The sequence below is a fragment of the Zonotrichia albicollis genome, chromosome 18, assembly GCF_047830755.1.
Source record: "Zonotrichia albicollis isolate bZonAlb1 chromosome 18, bZonAlb1.hap1, whole genome shotgun sequence".
Taxonomy (NCBI): domain Eukaryota; kingdom Metazoa; phylum Chordata; class Aves; order Passeriformes; family Passerellidae; genus Zonotrichia; species Zonotrichia albicollis.
The window spans coordinates 5,685,973-5,702,033 of record NC_133836.1 but is presented as its reverse complement, the minus strand read 5'-3'; the positions used below and the strand labels follow the sequence as shown (position 1 = coordinate 5,702,033).

The 16,061-nt window shown below is 43.7% G+C and overlaps 1 protein-coding gene and 1 non-coding gene across 34 annotated transcripts in view; both read right to left on the bottom strand.

The window, feature by feature from the left end:
• EP400 (E1A binding protein p400) overlaps nucleotides 1-15,262 on the bottom strand; it is a 56,564-nt gene extending 41,302 nt beyond the window's left edge. For 8 of the 33 annotated variants that reach the window (XM_074554396.1, XM_074554397.1, XM_074554406.1 and 5 more), the window contains exons 1-8: nucleotides 14,545-15,262; nucleotides 13,514-13,720; nucleotides 11,552-12,491; nucleotides 9,076-9,201; nucleotides 7,631-7,810; nucleotides 6,869-7,166; nucleotides 5,128-6,657; nucleotides 1,914-3,266 (exon numbers count right to left, since the gene is read on the bottom strand). In XM_074554396.1, coding sequence (XP_074410497.1) covers nucleotides 1,914-3,236 — 1,323 coding nt within the window. In that variant the 5' untranslated portion in view covers nucleotides 3,237-3,266; nucleotides 5,128-6,657; nucleotides 6,869-7,166; ... (3 more) ...; nucleotides 13,514-13,720; nucleotides 14,545-15,262. Of the gene's footprint in view, nucleotides 1-1,913; nucleotides 3,267-5,127; nucleotides 6,658-6,868; nucleotides 7,167-7,630; nucleotides 7,811-8,102; nucleotides 9,019-9,060; nucleotides 9,202-11,551; nucleotides 12,492-13,513; nucleotides 13,721-14,544 lie in introns of those variants that run through there. The other 25 variants (XM_074554393.1, XM_074554391.1, XM_074554401.1 and 22 more) reach the window with 19 other exon arrangements.
• LOC113459504 (small nucleolar RNA SNORA49) lies at nucleotides 8,289-8,426 on the bottom strand. The gene has a single exon (XR_003380805.1). It is a non-coding gene; the product is annotated as a small nucleolar RNA SNORA49 (small nucleolar RNA).
• Nucleotides 15,263-16,061: the final 799 nt, after the last annotated feature.

Here is a 16,061-nt window from a genome sequence, read left to right as displayed (position 1 = left end):
ACTTTTAATAGCAGAACAGAGCACAGCCTTGACTGTTTATTGTGACTATTGTGACTTCTGTCACTGGAAACGTTTTCTTAAATCCAGTTAACATAAAAGTGTGCTTTAAACTGAATGATTGCTGCTGCTAACAGACAACAAATTAGCATGACAGACAGTTTGAACGTAAGAGAGCTTCAACATTTATTTAAGCAATGAGCACAGCCACCATTCACTCTCCCCACCAATTCCCAAAGAAATCAACCTTCCAGGCAAGGGATGAAGCACGTTGCTTTAGCAGAAAGTGATAGAGGGGAGGGGGAAATAAAACAGAACACGACAACAAAATACAAAGAAAGAACATACTCAAAAGGTGTCTTAATCTTTCAGAAGGATTCATCACTTGAAAACACATAAAGACTTTTGCTGTTGCACTTGGCAAAATTCTCCAGCAGTTACAGGGACAAGAAGCTTCCACAAACAAAAGAGGATCCACCACGAGAAGGCAGCGAAGTACAGCAAATTCTCAACCCAAAACACCACGGGGTAGAGACTGAACTCATTTAAAGTGTGCAGCACCACTGACTTGAAGGAACCTGTACCATTTACACCCACTAAAGATCCCTCAAAGTGTGCAGATGGTAGTTAAAAATACCTGGTTATTTCAGCTGACAAACACGCAACCCAACAAGAACACCTAAACAATTTGACAAAACATAAACCAGGTGAAAAAAAAATACTGAATATCCATTGTCAATAAATTACAGTAACAGACTAGCTTTAATGTTACTATATAAAGTAATGATTCCTTCAAAATTGTCAGTAACTGTCACAAGCAGAAATATATTCTACCTAATTAAGAAGCTTATACAACAAAGTGCTGAACAAATTAAACTTCAGCCATTATTCTGTTAAAATTTCCCACTAATTCCAACTGGAAGTATGATTGCTAATGATTTATACCTAAGAGCCACTAAATTTGAGAGAAGGCACTCATTTCCAGAGGATATTCAAAGCAACACAAGGTTCTTTACATAATATTGGTTCCTCTACAAACTGGCAGCTACATAATTCACAAATTTTAGAAGATATTTATGAGTGCCAATGGGTGCAGGGGCATCAGTTCTATCTACCCTGCGGCAACCACCTGCCAAGTTGGCTTGTGGGCAGGCTCTGCACCAGACCAGTGCTCCAGCACCCACAGATGGGTACAAAAGTGCAGGAAAAGCTGCACAGCACCTGTTTGTGGCAAGCTTCTTTCAAGTTCTTTGCCATCAATAAGCAGGGAATTCAAGTCAGTAATTTAAACCTTTGCATAAGTAACAAAGTGAACTTGTCAATGTCCAGTCTGTAAGTGCTGGTTGTTAAATTCTTCAAACAGCAGCTCACACACAGAGCTCCAGGGCACCCTGAATAATGGAATACATGACTCTGGACCCTTAGACATGTTCTCCCTCACTAATTAGATTAATTCACATTTTTTGTTGGCTGCAGCAACATTGAACTTCAGTAACATCTATGATTAGAACTCACATGAGTCAGGTTAACCTCTTGTAATGCTTTTGCTAATTCTTTTTTGGTTTGTCCAAGTCTAGCTAAGTGAAATTCAAACTATGATTACTAGTCATAACCATTCCCTGAGAGCTTAAAACCATTTCCACATTTCTACCATCTTTATTTGTGTGCAGCTAGGACAGTTAAAGCTCCCTCTCTATGCTTTTATTTTCAATCCAAAAATCTAAGAGTACACTCAAACCAATCCATCAAACCACACTACCCAGCAAAACTGCACTCTTTCAGGCCAACTATTTTATGAAAAACTGCCATACTTCACCAAGCAAAAATGATTTTTCATGTCCTGTCCCATTCTTTAATACTTCACAATCCCAGTGCTACAACTTCATCTATGATTTTATTCCAACAAAGTTTCTTACCTCATCATTGATGACCTCAGATTGTTCTTCCTCTTCTTCCTCCTCCAGATCCAAGTCATTTTGCCTCAGGTATGCTTGCAGAGGAACACAATGTTTCTTCTTAAAAGCTAAAAAGTCCATCATATTCCCTTGAAGATGTTGCAGGAAAAACAGTTCAATCAAACATTCCTTAAAAGTTTCCTTAAGAATTTCCATCTGCTTGTGGTGATGATCCAAACATAGCTTTCTCATTTGAGCAGTTTCTTGGTTGGCAGGAGGAATCTCCTCCAACTTTTTGGGCTGTTTTTTCACTGCTGTGTTAGCTGTAGGAGTGAGAGGAAGACTCGACAGCCCCTGTGGCACGGTGGCCCGTGAAGGACTCGTGGGAGGAGGAGGTGATGTCATCCCAAACGCGCTCGGTCCTCCAACTCCTGCTATCAATCCACCAGAAGTCCTGTCAAATCCAATGGGTCTACTCAGCTGCTGCCCTTGAAGCACTTGCTGCTGCTGCTGCATTAGCTGCCCCTGGATAATATTGCTGATTTGGGGTGGCAAGCTGGTCGTCGTGATGTGGCCGGGGCTGGTCAAGGATTGCATGTTTGCCCCGCTGGCCACGGGGCTCTGAGGGCCGAGGTGGTGGATGGTGCCCCCGGACTGCGAGTGCGGCTGCGAGAGCCGGCGCTCCCTCACGGTGCCGGGCGGGCCGGATGATGGCAGCTGCACTTGTGCAGCAGCTCCTTGAGCAATCTGCGCAATCCCCGGTCCTTCCTGGTACACGAAGTGGCCGCCGTTGGAAGGGCTCAGGCTGATCTGCCTCACCAGCACGCTGGCATCCACAAAGCCTCTGGTGGGGCTCTGGCTGCACATGCCCAGGCCGGGCCCGGGGGTGCCTGCGCGGACGTTGGGCAGCGCCTGCACCGGCACCGGGTTGGGCTGCGTGGGGCTCTGCGACTGCACCTGCTGGGGCAGCGGAGAGGTGACCTGGATGTACGAGGGGGAGCCATGCTCGAAGCGCCTCTGCTGGGGGCTGAACTGAAAGCTGGGGGACGTGGGGTTTGGCAGCGGCAGCGGGGTGAGCGTGATCTGCTGGTTGCCCGAGGCCACCGGGCCCACGTTCTGCAGGGTGATGTTCACGTTCTGCCCGGCCACGGGGCTCCGGCTCATGATGAACTGCTGGATCTGGTAACTGGGCGACTGCGGCGCCGAGGGGCTGGCGGAGGGAGCGAAGGAGGCAGCGGGGGACTGGGGTAGATTTGCCTGTTGTTCTTCTCCCTCGCTGCCCGTGAACGACCTGGATCTCTGCAGCTGGCGCTGGGCATTCTGAGGGCCATTGCCATGGTGCATTCTCACTGATCTAAGGTTTTACAGTGTAGTCTAAAGAAATACACAAAAACAGACATTCAGGGAATGTAAAAACTCTTCTGCAACTGGAACTATATAGTTACGACTAGAAAGATTAGTTACAGTAAGAACTCTGTTATCCTGGTTTTGCAGTTACTTAAAATGTTTCAAATTATCCAAAACCCTCAGCACAATCAAATCTCACTTAAATCCCTCATAAATTTCTCTAGCTAATACTGTTATTGAATAGTCTTACAAATGTTGTGTTCCCCTTAGCTAGGCAGAATGACTTCAAATAATAAAGAAAAAAAAAAACTAACAGGACTTTTGCTGTGGAACTTCAAGAAACAATGGTCTCCAGCATCAAAGGCATCTATTCTTTTTTTCGTGTTCATTATTACCAATGTTTCAGTGCTTTTAACTCTTAATGCAAAGTTATCATAATTGCTAAAACATATAGTCCATTGTTTCAAGAGCAACTACAAATAAGAAAATGAACAGACTATTCAACTCTATTGCTCTAGCTACTGAAGACCAAGTCATCTAAATGTATATAAAACTACTGTACTTGATCCTTAACTTTGCCTTCTCTTTCCTTCAGAACACAACAAGAGATGAAAATTAACCAAATCTGCATTTCATTTCAAATGCTGTTTATTGGGTCAAGCTACCCAGAAATCCCAAAATGTTCTGGTTTTGTATTTCAATCACAGACAAACAAAAATTCCAATGACATGCACTGACAGGTAGATTCAGGGCTGGGAGTCACACAGAAATAGCAGCAAGAGAAAACGAAACCTGGTTTTTTTTTTCCCCTTTCAAAATCTCTCCCCTCATTTGAAAGCAACAGTTTCACTTTTAGCATTTCAGGCCAAACACACACAAACATGCTGCCACTCCTTTGTGTTCCTAACTCCAAGTCGGTCGCAGATGGCAACAGGCAGCAGCACCCCGGCACGGCAGCGCTGCTGGGATGCAGCTGCCGGCTCTCCCGCCGCCCAGGCACGGAGCACATCACAGCCAGCGCTGCCCTGCCCTGCGCTGCCTGCAGCCATCCGCCCAAGCCCTGCGGATGGAGATTCCCTTCCTTGCCCCGGGAGAGAGGCGGCTGTCCGGGAAGGTGGAGCAAAGCAGCGCTGTCACACGCTGCCAGCAGCGACAGGGGACCGAGAGCCCGGGACCTCCCGTACCGGGGGTACCGCGGAGCGCAGCGGGCACAGCGGCTCCTCCGGCCGCGTTCCGCCTCTCCCGCACCGGGGCTGGACTGTCCCTCACAGGGGTTCACCCGGCGGGTCTCAGCTTTCCGCACCGGGTCTCGGCTCTCCCACTCTCCGGAGCTCCAACCTGAGCGAGCGAGCTCCGTAGAGCGGGAAGAGGAAAAAGCTGCACTCCTTACAGGCCGCTTTTCTAAAAGATTTAACAATACTGCAATTCTTCCAGGTATTGTGGTTATTTCGCAGCGCCCCTACCAAATAATTAAGATTCAAACGATACCACCAGGAACAAGGTCTTATTATTTTAATTAGCCGCACCTCACTAACACTTACGGCCCCAGTGAAAACACTTAATTAATTACAGGCCGATAAGGGAGGTCCCGAAGCAGGGATCGCCTTTTGTGTGCGAGCAGCGCAGCGGGCCCGCCCGGCCGGGGGCGAAGCCCGGCCCCGCCGCCGCCGCTCCGCGGGAGCTCCCCCCGCCCGGGGCTCCTCCGTCGGGGCCGCGCTCCCCCGGCTCGGCCCGGCCCGGCCCTGCCCGCCCCGCGTCCCCCGCCCCGCGCCGGGCGGGCCCGTCCCTCCGCGGCCTCCCCCGGTGCGGCGGCGGGGCCGGCGGGGGCCGTTCGGGGCGGAGCGGGGGGCGCAGCCGGGCCCGGGCGGGCCCCGCGGGCCGCACTTACCGCGGGCGCCGCGGGTTCCATTCGCTGCGGGCAGGAAGCGCGGGCGGGGGCGCCGCTACCAGCGCCGGCAGGAGACAAACCGCGTCCCGCCGCGCCTGCGCCGCCACCCGCGGGCCGCGCCGCGCCTGCGCCAGCCCCGCGCCTGCGCATTCCGCGGAGCGGGCCCTGTCGCGATAGGAACGGGCTCTGCGACAGCGCGGATAAATGATATTTATTGTAGCACCGAGCAAAGGGCAGTCTCTATCCGCGCACGGAGCGGGGCTGTCGCTACTCTTCAATACACGGTGTGAAAAGCCGCACTTGCAGCTGGCGGGTCTTGAGTCCCCAGGGCAGGAGAGGCTGGGAGCGGGCGGAGCGGGGCCGGCCGGGGAACAGCGGAGATCGAGCGGCTGGAGCATCTCCGACGGGGAAAGGCTGAGGGAGCCGGAGCTGTTCAGCCTCGAGCTGACAGGGAACCCCATCCATCCCCGTCTATCAGGGTCTGCAGAGACTCGGAGCACGGCCGGCTCTGCTCGGTGGTGCCAGGTGACACAACGCGCACTCACTGATGCTCAGGAGGGTCCACCCGGCCATGAGGAAGGACTTGGGTACATCAGATGGAGCCGCACTTCAGGCTTTTCTTTACATCAGCACAAGCACAGATTTGATTCTTGGATAGTAAACACTGTTTTACCTTAAGGCTAAAGATTATCACAGTGCCTTTGATAAGAAAAGATCCCCGTGAAATACATTCGTGTTTAAGAGAAAAAACAAATTCACCAATCAGGCCACCAGTGATTTACTATTAAATCTGAGGAAAATATTGACAGTAAAAGTAAACTTAGAGAAATCTAGTTGAGGAACTTCTTTTTCTAGTAGTCATTGTCATCAACTCAAAGCAATTTATACAGATTTGAATACACTCAGAATTCTGGTGGTTTGCACAGGCTTGTCTAACACAAAGAGGCTGACCATCTACATTCTGGAATAAATACAAAGTGAAGGCTTAGGTATCAAAAACACCTAATCAAAAGTGCCCACTCTCAAAATTCATAGTTATCAATAGTCTTGAGTGAAGACAATTCATATCCTACTACTTTAAATAAACGTCTCCTCTCCCTTATTTTTAACATACTGGTAGTGCAAAATGATACATCCAAGGTCATATTATCATAACATTGGGGAAATTCATATTCCTAAGTGTATGGAAATGTAATAAATATAACCTATATTAGTCATACAGTTAGGAAAAGGTATTTACTAGCATTTGTTTGTATACCAAGCTATACAAAATTCTAAAATCTAGTTATGTTTTTGCTTAGTCAAAACTCCCATAGTACTCTAACAGCAATAAGGAATTAAAAGGAAAAAAAAAATCAACAAAAAGGACCCCAAAACCCCCCAAGTCCTCACAATGCAAAGCGAGTTTCAACTTAAACTCTCCTTTCCCTCTGGACCCGCAATGGTTTTTATGTAACAATTTTGGTGTTGCTTTGGGGAGTGATAAACATTGTTGCAAGAGTTAACCACACCACTGATAGGATCCAAGACCTTTAAGAAAAAATGCAAAAATTCTTTAGTCATCCTAAAATCAAGTTTAGAAAAGTCAGATTACAGATGTATTTGACACATTTTGCTGCAGGTGTTGCTTTTGATTGATTAAAACAATGTCAATAAAAGGGTAACATTATCATTGGAACAAGCAAATCTTTATTACAATGTATCAATATCAATATTATCAATATTTATTAGATATTGTTACCTTCTGATTTTCTATATGAGCTGACAGTTCAGGATTTCTACTCAATTTAACTGTGAACACACATCACTGGTTCCCAATCAAGCCTAGAAATAAAGAAACCACTACCTTTTCAAAATTCTGTCTCAGATCTAGTAAAACACTTATTTTTTTATGTATCATCAAATAACTGCTCACATTCCTAATGTTACAGTGCCTGGGATAAAAAGTCTGTTGAACAATCCCCTCCCTGAGCAGCCAGTTGTTGAATCATGTTTAATACTCTTTCAACAGCCTCCCTTCAATAGAATTACCTGCAAACCTGCAAAACAAAGAACCCATTACATCCCTTGTGCTCTCAGCACATCCTTCCAAGGCAAGAAACAGTCACTTGAAAGAAGCTTTCAAATCCATCTTAGACCTACACACACAGCATCTCATCACTGCATCTGAAACTCAGTGATAATCAAGAATGGCATTTTTTGTTTATCAAGGGCTGAAAACACTCACATTTATTTTGGCTGTCTCAACACACAAGTCCAGATGGTTTGTTAGATAAAAGTGGGAGGCAAAGACAGGAACAGGAGCAGCAGTGTGGGAAGGACAGGATTTTCATTTTTCCCCTAGTCTGATGGGAAGGGCTATGATAAAATCTTTGAAGGCACCTTGAAAGATCAAGTTACTTAAACTACAAGGGTGACCTCAAGCAAAAATCCTAGTTTCTCCCCAAATCATCTTCTCTTTACTTTTGATTTTAAAACTGTGATTTCTTAGCATGAAACTCACCTGTAGGTGTGGGTATCTCTGCCTCTTGCACTTCTGTCACATCATCCCATCTCTGTGTCCATCAGTGTCACAGAAGACAAGAGGAATCACATCTGTGTGACTGACACCTGTGCAGGGAGTGGGGCAAGACAGGACAGCACAGAAGGATCACTTGTCTTGGTTGAAGCTTTTTATAAATTCCTAAAATGGGGAAACAAGCAACTTAATTACAAATTGACATTAATATAGGATAAATCTCTAAACAAACTTTTTTTAAGAGAATGAGAAGATTGGAAAAATTGCTTTCTTATTGCTTCCCCAATGTACATTAAGTGTGCAAACATTTCAAGTTATCTGACTGCCACATTACAGATCTACACAGTTCAGAATTAATCCTTCTATCATTAAAACTATTAATTTATGGTGCAGTCAGCCATATAAAATCTAAAGATCTATTACAAGTAATCACATCATGGCCTATGACTAAGCATACCTGAGTTGTTATTCCTGCACATACTCCATCATTTTTCTTGTCTATTGACTAAATCAAATCCCTTCTGTTGTGCTGCCTTGTGTTGCTTTAAGGCAAAGTATTCTTTTATATTTTATACTGCATCTATCAGAAAGCATAATGATGCAGTTTGGAATAAAAAATAAGAAAAAACTTCAATATATTGGTAATGTTTGCTCAAATTGTAGGCCCCAGAGGATACAGAGAATCTTACTGGGGAGGGAAAGGAGCATACTTTCAATTTATCCTCAGGCAATGCCAGGGCACTCTACAAAAACAAAAGCCCCTGGAGTAAGGCTGAGGAACTGCCAACATAAAAACACCAACTCCACTTAAAGTACTAACAATGTAAATAACTACACATAATGAAAGCAAAAGCAAATTAATCAAATGGCTATTGTGAAAAAAAACATCTGCATTTGAAGCACAAATTGCTCATAAAGGTAGGATAACTAGTGGCATACTCCTTGGAAACACCCTAGATGCCTCATCAAATGACATACTTCATATATAATTACATATTTGAGCTACAGCTACATACCTAATTTGCTTCAATAAGTAAGGAAATTATGTAAATGAATCTTGCAAATGTCTTAGACTTCCTTTTAGCATTCTCCCTCCCATCATGAGCATCAACTCACTGTGAGCTTGAGGAAGAGATCCTCTTACCAGATAGTGCCAGCTGTGAGCACCACTCTCACTCACATGGGGAAATGGAAATTCAGGGAAAGCTCCAGGATGTTGGGCATTGCAATCATCTGTGTCAAAACCAGCACCTGCTGTCCCCTCTGCTTTCAGCTGCCAAAGCAGGGCAGCCAGAGCTCCCAGCTTGTCTGGTTATGAGTGAGAACCTGAGGGTTCTGCAGGTGACACTCACAGAGACAGCCCCTGCACACAGGTATGGCCAGTGGTGGGTGTTCAATACCTGAATCACCAATACCTGAATCATCAGTACCTGCACCATCTCTGCTCCTCCAGACTGAACTGCAGGGGTTGCATTCCATGGGTCCATGGGTAAGAAGGATTTGCCCCATACAAACAGGGAGGAGCAACAGCTACAGCTGGGAACAAACACAGGTCTCTATAAAACAAATCAAAACTTTGTTATATTAATTTTTAAATGCTTGGGATATTAATTACTCAAACCAGTAATATTTGCAAAGAAGCACAAAGCACCTGACTGAAGGTAATAGAAAGTAAATCAGGACATGTGGTTATAAGCTGACATCAAGTAAGTGAAAAAAAAAACTGGAGAGGAAATTACCACTATCCATAAAGTTAGCAAGGGAAGCTTACTACAACTCCAATTTTTTTTTTTGGTCAGAATTAACACAACAAATACAAGATATGTCAAAATAAAGCAGAATTGTTACATAACTAATAACAGTTGCCATGGAACTATGGAGAGTTTCATATCCTAGAATGATCCAAAATTATATATCTGAGATGCAAATAGGTTCAGCATAGAGGAATGTAGCCTGCAGAAGGGATAAAACAAGGCAGCCTATTTAGCATTTTATAGTTATTTAGCATTTTATAGTTATTCACATAAATACCCTGTTCTGGAGGGTAGCACACACTCAAATCTGTGCAAAGACTGCACGTGGACTTGTATCAATTACCTGGTGGTGGTGGTGGTAGTAGTAGTAATAGTAATAGTAGTAGTAGTAGTAGTAATAATAATAATGATAATAATAATAATGATAATAATGATAATGATAATGATAATAATAATAATAATAATAATAATAATAATAATAATAATAATAATAATAATAATAATAATAATAATAATAATAATCCTTCAGGGCAATCTGCTGCTGTTCCAGTGTCAGAATGAGTTCCTGCAATGGATCCTTACAGCCTCTGAGGTGCTGGAGCATGGAAGGCAATTTGCAAAGCCAGCCCAGCACCACTTGTTAATCCTGGCAGAACAATGCTGAGAGTTTTTTCTTTCCCTGATCCAAGGGCAAGTTTCCAACAGGTCTCTGCCATACAGGGGGGTTCTGGAACAATGATGCTCATTCCATAAGAATATTTTGTCCAGGTGTTCCTTCAGTTGTCTCTTTCTTCTGGAATACCTTTTAAATTCAAAACTCTTCTCTGAATCTATTGTGACCAGATAAAGCTTATGCAAAAAACAAATTTGAAAATAAGGATAATTTAGCTCATGCAAGAGTTCTACGAATGGAGAAGAGAGCAGGAGAAAAGCTGACACTTGTGATACATGGACAAATGTTAGCTTTGGTATTGCAATGAAAAATAAATCTGCTTTTCTAGTTTATGCCTACTGGCAAAAATATTATTTTTAGTCAGTAATGTGAGCTGAAAGAGGTACCCAGCTGAAGAGCATATGGCAGGAGGGAATCTGCTTCTCTCAACACAGAAGAAACACACTGTACTGTAAAATTCAAGTACACCAAATGCTCTGAAGCTCCAGTCCTTTCTAAAGGATTACATGGAAGGGGCATGACAGAACTCCAATATTCTTTAGTCATCTTTGGAGTCTGGAGACAGCAAGAGAGCTCCCCATAAATGCTAATTAGGGTCAAACTTCTTAATGGAGCAAAGATTTAACTATGGGTATGGTTTCAAAAGCACTGCAGTTGTAAGAGCTGATTTCACAATAACTGGTCTGTGCATGCTATTTCCAGGAAACCAAAGATGTCTAAATAGAAAAAGAATGAGTTCTTCTGTTTTACATACATCCTTCAGCTGTCCCTTCCAAGTCCTTACCTTCATTAACTGCCAATGCTCTCCTCTGGCAGAGCAGCCTCAGAACACGAGGGACATCCTCCCTGTCACCTGTCACAGCCACGTGTCACACATGCTGTCTTGGGCTTCACTGACCATTCTCATACCAGGCTAATTTATTGTAAGATTTAACTATACATTGCTCTACAGCAGAATTACATTTGCTCCAAGACTCAAAACTGAACCCTCCTAACTTCTCTTCTGAGGGAAAACTCAGATACAAAAATCAAATAAGTTCAAAATTTAACTGAGCATTTTTTTCTCCCTCTGTCCTTCCCTCCCTCTCTCCCCCTCCAGAAAAAATCTTTAAGTGTTTTGGAAGTACATCTGAAAATTAACTAGAAGGAGAAGATTTAATTATTCTGCTTAGGAAACTACTCCAGAAGTAATTTTCAATGTTTGATCAACATCACAAGTGACTTCAACTCTGGCCAGAAAGATCAAAACTGACCTTTCATAAATGAAAAGAACTATTAAGCAGTAAGAAGCACTCTGCTTTCCCTCAGAAGACTTTAAAGGCATAAAGTCTTTAGCAGCGATCAGTTTGGAAACAAAAGATAAAAATTAAACAAATAATTCTGAGTGAACCCTCTCAGCCCTCACAAATATTACTCTTTTTCATCTGTTACTTTAATAAAATAAATAAAAAATAAATCAATCATTTGAACACTCCATACCTGTTTGGCTGGAGCTTCACTGGCTCAATTCTGGATGATGAAGGGGAGCAGGAGATCTCTTCCATAAACTTTCCAGTTACCTTCAGTTTTGGCAGCATTTGTGCTTCATAGCAAGTGATTTGGTTTTCCATCCCAATCACATCAAATAGAGACCAGTCGGTGTGCTTAAATTACAGTAAAAGAAAAAAACCTCACAAAATAAAGAAATATTTTATTACTTTTCAGCTGCAGTTTAAGAAAATAATAGTAATATAGCACAGTATGTGAGAATGATGAAAAAGCTCCCAGCTGATGGCAGAATTAAAGTGGAACTGAAGAGCCACGTGTCATGTGACACTGCAGAGCAGCTGCTGTTACTTTAAAAGGTTCCAAGAGCCCACACCATGGAAATAGAGCACTGTGCTCATGTTACCAGGAGTCACAAACAGGGCAGCACCCTCCAATGACAGGCTCTGCAGTTCATTCACTGCTTGTAATTAAAATATTTGTCTTCATAGAACTGGCATTCCAGACCCCCTTGACACATTAACCCTAAAATAAAACCATAAAATTATTTTAAGTTTTTACTCAATTCTATCTAAAGAGCACATTTCTAAAGAAAGAAAATAATTACAAGCCCTTTAGGAGTACTGTTTAAAATTTACAAAAGTGGAGAGGCAACCCCAAACTATCTATCCCAGATCCCCAGTGATCACATCCTAACCATGTAAATGCTGCCTATTATTTATTTAAAATATCATATTCACATTACTCTCTTGGTTGTTATCATCTTTTGTCTTCTTTCTTGAAAAAAATCTGTTGCCATCCACTGCTCATTTCCTCCAAAAGATAAATCATGGTGTGATTTGTGCTGTGGGGCCTCATGGAATTTGAGCAGAGGTTTCAGAGATCATAAACTTTCTTTCCTCAGTGCTGCAGTCTGCTGCAGAATTTCCTTTTCCTTCAAGTAAACATAAGTAAATAAAATAAAGTAAAAAAAAAAGAGTAAAAAAAAAAAAATTAAACTTATGTTTCCTACTGCACAGCACAAAACCAAGACAGACACAGTGAAAAATGTTAAAATGTTACATGGATAATCAGTAGAAACAATTATTCAGTCCTTGGAAACATTCCATGGTGTTTGAAGTTGCACTTTATTAAAAGATAACGAATAATGCATTTTGTGCAGCTTTTTGTAAATTTTTGAAGGACTTTGTGAGGCAGAAGTTAGATGAGAAGTCAGTAGAGAATCTTGGGATGCAGAGCTACTCAATCTTGAGAACTTTTGGTTTTCCTCCTAAAATATGGTACCCCTAGAGCTCCTCAGAAGTGCTGGCTGATTCAGTGAGAAATTTCACAGAATTTAAAAACTCTGCCAGATGGCAGATGGACAAAATTCCCTAAAAAATCATATAAAAACACACATTTAGTTTCTGGCATTTTTATTAACACATGTAAGCATCCTGCAACTGCTGGCAAGTCAGCACAAGCAGCACAAATTTTCATTGTCATCCCCCCCCCCTTGTTTTAAAATTATGCATAAAAATTTAAAATAATGGATTCTGTTTAATTAAATCTCCTTCTAAGGCTTCATTACAGGAATAAATGCTACTTCCCTAGAGAATGTGTCTGATGCCTTCTCACCCCTTTCCTTTCTTCAAGAAAAATCATGTATATCTGCAGCACTAATTAAAACCAAATGAGAGGCACAGGTATCCACTGAGCATTCTAAATTTAAATGAATACAAAATCTTTTTGTAAAGATTCATACCCAGCTGAGATATACCACAGCTGTCTGAAGAAAATTATCAGGCCAGGCAAAGTTATCTGCAAAAAATACTGGAATTATTTGCACCTTTCTCCCTGGAGTGATAAATTCTGCCATCCACAAAGTCTCCTCACAAAACATCAAGGTCAGCACTCCCCATCCAAGATAATACACAAATGTTGTATTAATAAATGCTGTATAATATACAAATATACCTGTTGTTGTGAGGAACTGGAGCTGGGAGCACAAGCACATGGTTCTTATCCCATCCTGCTGGTTGTACCTGCTGGGACAGAGCTGGGTTCCTGCTGTGTAAGGAATTAAGCAGATTTGACAAATTTGGTCCATTTTGCTGTTGGTTTTCCTCCTGGCTGATCTGCTGAGCCACTTGAGGGACAGGAGGCATTGCACCTGCAGAGAGACTGTTAAAAATTACAATTTCAGTCAAGAAAATAGTGACATGACAAAGAGAACCAAAGAAAGTGGCAACATAACCTGTTACAAAGCTGGTGAGATCAGCTTTCCACCACACCCCAACAGACCTGCCTGCCTGGAAGCTCTGAGGTGTGACTCAACCAGCAAGTCAGTCTAGGATGCACTTACCCACTCCTGAAGCTGACAAGATCTGTGCTAACAACACCCTGCAGAGAGCTGACAGCTACACAACCAATCTCTATCAGGGTGTCAAATGACCAAAGGGGAGAAATTTCATGCAACAACATTAATTAAGGAAAGCAACAAATTGGGCTCAGAGGGTACAAATTTCAACCCAATGCATGGAAAATGAGATGTGCAGCACTTACTAGGATCTCTAAGATTTTCTCCAGAGGGTTTTTAAAGTGTGTAACAATCAGTTTTGGATATAATGTTACAATTACAGAAAATCTCATTAAAGTAGTTATCTTTAATTACAAAGCTTAAAACTTATACTTAATCTTCAATCATTAATATAAGCACTAGATGTAACAGCATTATTTTAAAGTTCATGACTTTTTTTTAATTGTTGTCAGAACTAATTATGAGTCTCTCTGTGAAGTACTATTTTGGAACTGAATAAAGTTTTACATAATAAAGCATCTCATTGTCAATAAAATGGTGCATTGGACTACCACTTCCAAAGCTCTATCCATTACTATATCTTTATTTAAATTTTACATTCACTTTATTTTGCTACAAAATGGGGGTTACGGTTGCAGAATTGCTTCCTGCACATCTGTAAAGGGAGGTGATCTCAATGGTCACTGACCTTTTAACCCAAATTAACCACTTGAATTCTTCATGGTCCCAGTAGATTTATCCAGTTGCTGCAGCTCATTCTGAGTCTGGACTGGGTATGTTTGTACTCCGAAGATGCAGGATGGCCAAATTTCGGCTTTCTCCAGCCCAGGGACTCATGGGCTGCACTCAGGAAGAGAGGTCGGTGCTGTCACACGCACGGGAGGTGGGAGGAGGGACTGCCAGGTGTCACCGCTGCCAGTTCCAGAGCAGCGGGGAGGGATGGGCCGGGCTCTAAAGGCCGTTCCAGCGCGGTGCGCAGGGCGCCGGTGCTGCCCCGGAACGGAGCCGGCGCTAACACAGGGCTCGGCAGTGCCCCGTTCCCCCGCACCGGCACCAACCTCCGCCAGCGACGGCTGTGCCCTGTCCCCGCACTGCCCTGTGCCACCCCCGCATTGCCTGAACCGCTTCACACGCCGTGTACTACCCCGTATACCCTGTGACATCCCGCACACCCTGCACCGGCCCCGCACGCCATGTACTACCCCCGTTATCCCTGTGACATCCCGCACATTCTGCACCGGCCCCGCACATTCTGAGCCGCTCCGCACGCCATGTACTACCCTCGTACACCCCTGTGATATCCCGCAGGCCATGTACTACCCCCGTATACCCCTGTGATATCCCGCACACCCCGTACAGCCCGACCCGCTCTGCACATCCCGCACCGCTCCGCACGCCATGTAGTACCCCCTACACCCCCGTGACATCCCGCGACTCCCCCCACACCCCGCACCGCCTGACCCGCTCTGCACGCCATGTACTACCCCCGTACATCTCCGTGACATCCCGCACCACGCTCCCCTCACGCCCCGGGCCCACCGCGCTCTCCCGCAGCGCCCCCTCACGGCCGCCCCTCGCCCCGCCCACAACAGGCCCCGCCCCTCGAGGCGATACCATTGGCCTCCCACCGCGGGGGGATCCAGGCGCTCCCACCCGCACAGAGGGGGAGCCGCGACCCTTAAGTATTTTTTTATTTTTATTATTATTATTGTAATTCATGGTTTTTTTCTCTCTCCAAATAGATTTTCTCTTTGATTTCAACTGTGGTACATATCACAGCTTTAGAGCCTTTATTATAAGCAGATAAAGGTAATTTTTTTTTTCAGACAAAAAGGTATGGAGAAATGGAGTTCTGGATGGAGGATAATGCACAGTAGGTCAATATTAGGGACCAGCAAGGTTGTAATGAAAATCCAGGCAAAAACTCTCTCCAGGGCACTTCTACACAGTTGGTCTTATAAAATCAAGCAAGGCCTTCATGATAAAATAAAAAGTTCTAAAGAAAACCCAGAAAATGAACATGGGAATCCTTTTCTAAAGGATAGCTGTGCCACAAAAAAATCCCCCAAAGTTCCTACCAACCCAAATAAATCCCTTCAAAACCAAAAGAGTAATTCCAGAAGGAACCATATAAAGGCTTTGGCAAAACACCACTAAATGTGGGAACAAACAGTTGACTCCTCATTTTCAGTAAGTCCCAAATTA